We start from the raw sequence: 8,583 nt of genomic DNA, 5'->3' as shown, positions 1-8,583 counted from the left end.
GTGGCGGCCATATTGGATTTCTGATCGACCCGAAAAATAACAACACTTTGTCAGGACCATGAGGCGATCATTCCTACCAACTTTCAGTTCAATCGGTCCAGCAGAACTTGACTTTAAGTTTGAAATAGGTTTTCAAAATGGCGGCCGTGGCGGCCATATTGGATTTCTGATCGACCCGAAAAATAACAACACTTTGTCAGGACCATGAGGCGATCATTCCTACCAACTTTCAGTTCAATCGGTCCAGCAGAACTTGACTTTAAGTTTGAAATAGGTTTTCAAAATGGCGGCCGTGGCGGCCATATTGGATTTCTGATCGACCCGAAAAATAACAACACTTTGTCAGGACCATGAGGCGATCATTCCTACCAACTTTCAGTTCAATCGGCCCAGCAGAACTTGACTTTAAGTTTGAAATGTAAAATGTTAACGGACGACGGACGACGACGGACGAAAACGGATAGCAATAGGTCACTTGAGCTAAAGCTCAGGTGACCTAAAAAAACGTATTCAAAATGTAGTTTATAAATATATATATATATGTAGGTGTGTTGTGCAGGATGAATCGGCTATCCATGTTTATCCGAGACATGCCCTTTATTTTTAGGGTCAAGCCATTTCTACTGTACTCTGCCACCATAATACTTCCGTCAAATTTGACGGGCGTATAAAAAGTGCATTAGGATAATATTTCAAATGTTTTTTCGGCTGTGATTATAGCCATATCAAAATATGTATCATATATTATATGTAATCAATATACAGATAATGTTTCAGGAAACAGCTACAAGAATTTACAAAGATTGCATCACTCTTGAAATAGTACTTAATATTTTGCTAAGGAATAGTGATTTAAAACAACAAGCCCCATTTTTACCCCCCCCCTCCCCCCCACCCCCTGTATACATTACACTTTGATGGTTCCTGAATTTAAAATTAATTAATAAGGTTAAAACTTTTCAATAGAAATTAAATGTTGTTCCCTTTTTTAACAGATATTTACCTGTTTTGCCAGATCCAATATGGCTGCTTGAGGAACAACCCCGTACATCTGTATCAACATCTGTGCGACACTCTGCGACATGGGTGCAAAGTCATCCATTAACGTACTCAATGACCTTTTAAACAGGTCACAAACCGCCTAAAGAGAAAAATGTAAAACGCACTGAACTTTGGTCAATTAACATAAGGCAAATAAAAACTGGTTAAATTTTTAACTTTCACCTTTTTTGCCCCTATGTTACCATGACAGCAAATATATTAGTAGGTAATTCAGTGTATGAAAATATTAAACACGGTTTTTACTGATGAAGAGTTAATATTGGACTGGGAGAAAGTTTGTCTGCACACACTAATACAGTAATACAGTAAATGTAGCTTCAGTAATGTCCTTAGTGATCAGTATTAAATAAACTCTAATGTTGAAAGTCAACTGGTAAAGCATTAGGCTGCATCCTTTTTGGAAGTAACACAAAGAAATTGAATTTGAAATGTAATCTTCTTTCCCCCTTAATCAGATCCCCAGCTATACTCAAGACTCCTGCCATTTTCTAAACTGAATCTGTTCATTTACTTTTACAAAAACAGAAACCATTTATGGCTGAGGCATATTAAACTGAATCTGGATAAGAATATTGTTAAAAGAACACCCCCGCCCCCCATCATGCCTCTCATCTTGAGGTGTCTGACCTCACATTAGTAACTTCTGATTCCTATCCCCCCAAGGACCCATACTTTCTAACTCATCTGTCACTTTTGGGTCAAATCATGCTCTTTTTTGGCCAATGTCATCAGTTTCTAAAGTTTTAATTGGAACACTAACCCATGTTTCAGTCTCTCAAAATTCTACATAAATAAAGTTTCATAAGACAAGACATGTCAAAAATTTGATTTCAATTGTTGCAGTGGTTTGGAGAAGATGTCAAAGATGTGGAAATGCAAATGGAAAATAGATGACACAATGCCATGCTGCAGCTCTAGCACTCTGGTCAGGTGAACTAATGATAAAAATCAATTCAGTCAGTTGGCACCTTACCTCAATGATGCTGGAGTCGGTGATCCACTTGGCCACAAGTTGGTGTATCACAGGAGCTACTTGTTGTAATATCACAAACACCTACCAACAGACAATACAATGAGGTTAATATTAACTTTATCTATTTTATAAAAAAACAAGAGGCCCATGGGCCTTAACGGTCACCTGAGTCTATAGTATTTATTTTTGTTGTTGAAATATGTACCAATTTGAGTAAAAAATAGTATAATGTTAACTTAACTTTGTCAGGACCATGAGCTGATCATTCCTAGACCAATTTTAAGTGAGATCGGCCTATTAGAACTTAGTAGCAAAATAGCGGCCATGGCAGCCAAATTGTATTTCTGATTGACCCGAAAAATAACAACACTTTGTCAGGACCATGAGGCGATCATTCCTACCAACTTTCAGTTCAATCGGTCCAGCAGAACTTGACTTTAAGTTTGAAATAGGTTTTCAAAATGGCGGCCGTGGCGGCCATATTGGATTTCTGATCGACCCGAAAAATAACAACACTTTGTCAGGACCATGAGGCGATCATTCCTACCAACTTTCAGTTCAATCGGTCCAGCAGAACTTGACTTTAAGTTTGAAATAGGTTTTCAAAATGGCGGCCGTGGCGGCCATATTGGATTTCTGATCGACCCGAAAAATAACAACACTTTGTCAGGACCATGAGGCGATCATTCCTATCAACTTTCAGTTCAATCGGCCCAGCAGAACTTGACTTTAAGTTTGAAATGTAAAATGTTAACGGACGACGGACGACGGACGACGGACGACGGACGACGTACGACGGACGACGGACGACGGACGACGACGGACGAAAACGGATAGCAATAGGTCACTTGAGCTAAAGCTCAGGTGACCTAAAAATGAAACAATTCTTTAGTATTCGCTCTTGTTTCTCCAGAGTGAAGTACATAGTGGGTCTTAATTATATCACAAACACCTACCATTTAACATATCAATTTAGTTCTTGCTAAAGTTTATCAGTTTATCAATTGTGGAGTAAGTGATGCATTCACCTCTAGATTTCTTTGATTACAGTGCCATGTTTGAGTGACAATTGACAGATACCTGTGATAATTGACATCTCCTTATTGTTCAGATTTCTGTTCAAATCTTAAGGCATTGAAGTCCAAACATATCTGTGATAACTTACAGGTTTTGGGTGGTCAGACTTCGGCTTCTGTGCCTTGCCGTCAGCCATCTGACTGTTATCGGCGTCACGGTCAGTGTCCAGGGAGGCCACTAACCAGCTCACCATGTTCAGTTTCAGCAGCACACTATTCTTTATGGACGGTGACGGCTGTTGGACAAAAAAATATCTGTAACTTCTACATTTGTTTCCAGAGAGCCCAATTTCTAAATCGTTTAGTTAAAGAAGGTACAATACTTGTTAATTAGAGAGGCACCATGTAAAGCATATTGCACCCCACCCTGCTCCAATTAAAAACATGAGCAACATGCTTCAATGACAGTTCTAGTATTGATAAGTGACTGTGTCCCATTGTCAAATCAATCTAAAATGAATTATGGCTTTTTCTACCATCTAGCTACATAAGGGCAACCCGCATACCAAGTCTAAGGTTTGTGTGATCATTTGTATACAAGTTTGGATCAAGACAACAAAATTATATTTTTAATAATGAGCATGGATTTTGAAAAACTACATCCAGTAGGTTCTTCCTTNCCCCCCCCACACACACACACCCAAAAACTCCTGTTAAGGGGGGTAACAAAGCAAAAGGTTATTCATTTCCAAACTGTAACTTAATTCACTCATGAATTAAACTAATACAAATCTTTAAGAAAAAGTTCTGTAAATATGAAGTGCAAATCCTGACTCATAGAAGATGTGCTCAGTGGAAGATTTCTGTGTATGGTGGTCCAGGGCTTAGATATAATCTCACTCTGTTACCTGCTGTTTGACTAGCTCCTCCAGTTGCTGTATGTGGGGTGTGAGGATGGTATTTAAATATTGCAGGATATCTTCAAACTTTAACACAGATAGAACTTGACCTATGCAGGACATCAGACGTATACACTCTCTTGGCTGAAAATAGACATCAGACGTATACACTCTCTTGGCTGAAAATAATCAAAATCTCATTATGTCCCACACAAAGTCTGAGTTTCAATCTAAAGGAATATAGGACTCTTTAATGAAATTTTGTTGCAGGGGTTTTCAAATTGGGTGAATTCAAAGCTTGCCAAGAACATTATTGTCTAGTCAAATATCCATCTTTCAATTATGGTGTATTTGGCCTGATGTTAATTTCACTCTTTAAAGTGGAACTGCTATGTATGCTATGTAATGTACCAATTAGTCTTAATGAATTCAAAGTGTGCAAAAAAAGGCAAGAGTGAAAAATTGCAACAATATTTCCCTTTCATAAATCTTTTGGAAGGTCTGAGTGACCTGCCAAACCAAATGTGACAGGAACAATGACTAACAGTTGCTTTCTAGCATTAAAACAACTGGCAGGACCGCCTCAAATTAAACACATCTAATGTGTTTACTGTTTGCTATTTATGTTACAAAGTATGTTACACATTACAGATTATATTTTACATCATCTTTCTGGTCTTTTACCAAACACTCACCTTTAAAATTCCACTCTGTAAAGCACTCTGTTAAAGAAAAGATATGAATTGAATCAATATTGGGCGGTGAGATAGTTGTTTATCCTTTTTAAGGAAGGAGGATAGGTAAAAAACATATTTGTTTCTTTACATTCTGATTTAATAAGAAGTAAATCTTATTTCAAATCCATGCTTTTTAAAGAGAGTATTGTCCACATTTTATCAACCAATCAGCATTTCGAAAGAAAGAATAACATTACAGAATATGCAAAAACAATGATCACCACTGGACTTGACAAAAACAATGATCACCACTGGACTTGACAAAAACAATGATCACCACTGGACTTGACATGAAATTGCATTCATTCATTTAGTCATAAAATGTGGTGCTGATATACTTATTCTCAAGTATGTTTTTAGTACCGGAGGTATTAACTTTGTTGGGACAATGTGGTGGAGGTTTTACCTGACTTGCGGTGAGCATTTGGTGGGCGTAGGGTGGCATATGGTTGAGGTTTTACCTGACATGCGGTGAGTATTTGGTGGGCGTAGGGTGGCATATGATTGAGGTTTTACCTGACTTGCAGTGAGTATTTGGTGGCGGTAGGGTGGCATATGGTTGAGGTTTTACCTGACTTGCGGTGAGTATTTGGTGGGCGTAGGGTGGCATATGATTGAGGTTTTCACGGCTCACATCCTTGAGGGCCATGGTGGCTGCCGTAGCAGCCTCAGTGTTGCCAAGGCCATGGAGGATAAGTGGTATCACAGAACTCAGACTATCAGGGTGACAGTTGATCCACTCTCCAAAGGACCCTTAAATTATGGACATGCAATGTGAATCCCTTATACTTTAGTACAGTAAATATCTTACTAAGTAAATATCGTACAAAGTAAATACCTTATAAATTCCCAGAAATGCCTGTTTTAAAAATGTACTGGCCCAGGGTTACAAAATAAATGTACATCAAATTGCTTAATACTGTACAAGTAGTTGTCCGTTATACTGCATTTTTGGGGGGTTTTTGTAGACATAATCTGCATATGGAACTTATTCACCAGGTTGTAATTTCATGAAATCAACATGAAAGCTGAGTAAAAGTAAAATGTTTTAAAAGAAACTGACAGATCATTTTTTATTTATATATTTCATCTATTATCTATTTCAGGTAATTAGATTGTCAAATGTCTTACATTGACAATCTGCTTTTGCCATTCATCATTGCCTACAACTATAGAGTGCAAGTGTTTATTTTCTTATCTTCCTTTTTTAAAACTGTTCCTAAAATACTTAAACAAGGACATTTTCATGATTCCCAACTTCAGCTGCATTACATCAACATCTTGTCCCGAGTAAGATACTACATTATCTATATTTTGTGAGATTTCTTATTTTGAAATAGTTTGCCAAGGGATTAGGTAATTTCAAATAGTCTATAAACATTTATACAAACAGAATTAAATAAAGGTCATATAATTGTTAATTGTTGTTGTTCCTTTCGGAAATTAAAATCCTCTCAAAGAACAAACATGAAAATAAGTACTCATGAACATTAAGTTATTATCATACTCCTGCTTTGATCGTTTAGACCAAAATATAACATTATATCAAGGTCTTAAACAGGATATCAAGAATTGAACAGAATTTTTCAGGAGATATGATTTAACCAATAGAATGCTAGTATTTGATCACATGGCCTGCAGACTGATAAGACTTGATCAGTAGACAACACGAATAAACACTCACCAATCATGTAGAGAGCGGTGGACACAAACTTGATGTTGTTAAATGGAATTTTTGGCAGTATATTTAACACAGCAGGTAGATAGGACTCCTCTTCAAGGTCGACATTCTCAGCGACTGACCCGAACAGGAAAAAGATTCCCTCCACCAACTGAAATACAAACACCAGTCTTTAGTTTTAATTTCCACTGATAAACATTGAAATTAAAACTTAAAATGGTCCTATTGTATACTAGTATAGGCATATTTTTATAGTTAGGTGAATTTACAAATTTATGATGATAATGAATGTTTCTAAACAGGAATCAGGCAATCAGATGATCTATACAAACCTTAACGGTCACCTGAGTCCTACAGTATTTTGTTGTTGTTGAAATGATGATTTCAAAGGAGAATAGTACATTATTTGTCGTACAAAAAAATGTATTTTACCAGTGCCAAGTCCATCAGTCAATTATTGCTACCAAGTTTGAGTAAAACTAGAGAAGTGTGTAACACATGAATGCCCTTTGCCATAGAAAAATGGATCTTACTGTTTGACAATTTTCTATAAATAGTAACGGTGACCTTGACCTGGTAAATAGTTTTTCAAAATGGCAGCCGTGGCGCCATATTGGATTTCTGATCGACCCGAAAAATAACAACAATTTGTCAGGACCATGTGTTGTTCATTACTAAATGGTTTCAGTTAAATCGGCCCATTAGAATCTTGACTATTTGAAATAGTTTTTTTTCAAAATGGTGGCATTGATGGACCCGAAAAATAACAGAACTTGACTTAAAGTTTGAAATATTTTTTTCAAAATGGCGGCACTAGTGGCCATATTGGATTTCTGATCGATCTGAAAAATAACAACACTTTGTCAGGACTTTGAGTTGTTCATTCCTAGAAGGTTTCAGTTAAATCGTCCCATTAGAACTAGACTTTAAGTTCGAAATAGTTTTTTTTAAATGGTGGCATTGGTGGCCATATTGGATTCTGGGCGACACGAAAAAAATAACAACACTTCGTCAAGGAGATGTCATAAATATAAATGAAATCCCTTCAACAGTGTTTCAGCTTAAGTTGAAAATGTAAAATATTAACAGAGGACGCATGAAGACGGATAGCAATAGCAATAGACCTAAAAAATTAAAATTGAGCATTTTCAACGAGTGAATTTGCTAAACTACCCCTATTTTCTAAGAGATCTGATGATTTCATTTGAAATAACAGTTCAACAGATGCTTTTTAAAAGTGTTATTTTTTCGCTAGAGTGTACATCCACACATTTTATTAATGCTTTTAATTCTGAGCACGCATAATCTCCCCCATGGAGATTTCAAAAAGTTAGCAAGTAAAGATGTAATTTTCTACAAAACTTTGGAAAAACTTCACAATATCAACTCTGTAATCACTGGAGTTATTGATGACATTTAATTCACAAGTCTGTGAAAGAATATTCATATCTACACTGAGTATTGAGATGTACCAAATCAGGGTTTTGGCCAATTTTATGTCTTTTTTTCGTCACTACCCAAAATCCAGGGTGAACACCTATATCTACATTGTAAGTATTGATTAAGAATATACAAATGCAATCAAGAAATTTTACCTGCCATCGTACTTCTTCCACTCGGGAGTTTTCCACCATTGTCTGTAACACACTACAGAGGTGACCTAGCAGCGGCTCCCGAAGTATACTGAACGAGTACATCTGCCAACAAGTGATAGGAATGTTATAAAATCACTCTTTTAAGATATTGAATCAGAACATAAATTACCTGGTACTGGTATGAATTAACAAGAGGCCCATGGGCCTTAACGGTCACCTGATATATTTATACAGAGAGTTGATTTTGTTTTTAAAACGAACAGAAATATTATTCAGTGACAAAAAAACAATAAAACCACCTTATTCAATATCTAGCATACAGATATAAGACTAAAAAGTATTTGAAACTAGCACCTTTGATTCTAAACAAGGAAAATGAAGAAATTTTAGCACACTAACTCCTTTGGGCCCCACCTTACAGCCCTTGGGGGTAGGGCTGGCTCAAATTTTTCAAAGTATCAAACTGTCAACTCAGGGTTATAATTCCAATCAAGTTATTAACATGTAATATTCAAAGTATCATTTGCCATTATAAACCATAATAAATTTTGCCCCCCCTCCTTCCCCAGGGGGTAAACGTGAGACCCTAGGGTCATAAACCTTAAGACCCTTCCATCTAT

General features: G+C 36.6%; 1 protein-coding gene across 1 annotated transcript in view; it reads right to left on the bottom strand.

Moving 5' to 3' along the window:
* Window positions 1-8,583, bottom strand: part of LOC110461519 (importin-13-like) — a 43,922-nt gene that overhangs the window by 16,408 nt on the left and 18,931 nt on the right. Inside the window, exons 15-22 of the mRNA XM_021515003.1 lie at window positions 7,964-8,065; window positions 6,372-6,519; window positions 5,259-5,440; window positions 4,646-4,672; window positions 3,960-4,094; window positions 3,201-3,347; window positions 2,036-2,116; window positions 1,004-1,141 (exon numbers count right to left, since the gene is read on the bottom strand). Coding sequence (XP_021370678.1) covers window positions 1,004-1,141; window positions 2,036-2,116; window positions 3,201-3,347; window positions 3,960-4,094; window positions 4,646-4,672; window positions 5,259-5,440; window positions 6,372-6,519; window positions 7,964-8,065 — 960 coding nt within the window. The remainder of the gene's footprint in view (window positions 1-1,003; window positions 1,142-2,035; window positions 2,117-3,200; window positions 3,348-3,959; window positions 4,095-4,645; window positions 4,673-5,258; window positions 5,441-6,371; window positions 6,520-7,963; window positions 8,066-8,583) is intronic.

This window comes from Mizuhopecten yessoensis, unplaced genomic scaffold (genome assembly GCF_002113885.1).
Source record: "Mizuhopecten yessoensis strain PY_sf001 unplaced genomic scaffold, ASM211388v2 scaffold10635, whole genome shotgun sequence".
Classification (NCBI taxonomy): Eukaryota; Metazoa; Mollusca; class Bivalvia; order Pectinida; family Pectinidae; genus Mizuhopecten; species Mizuhopecten yessoensis.
This window is presented reverse-complemented; position numbering and strand designations above follow the sequence as displayed.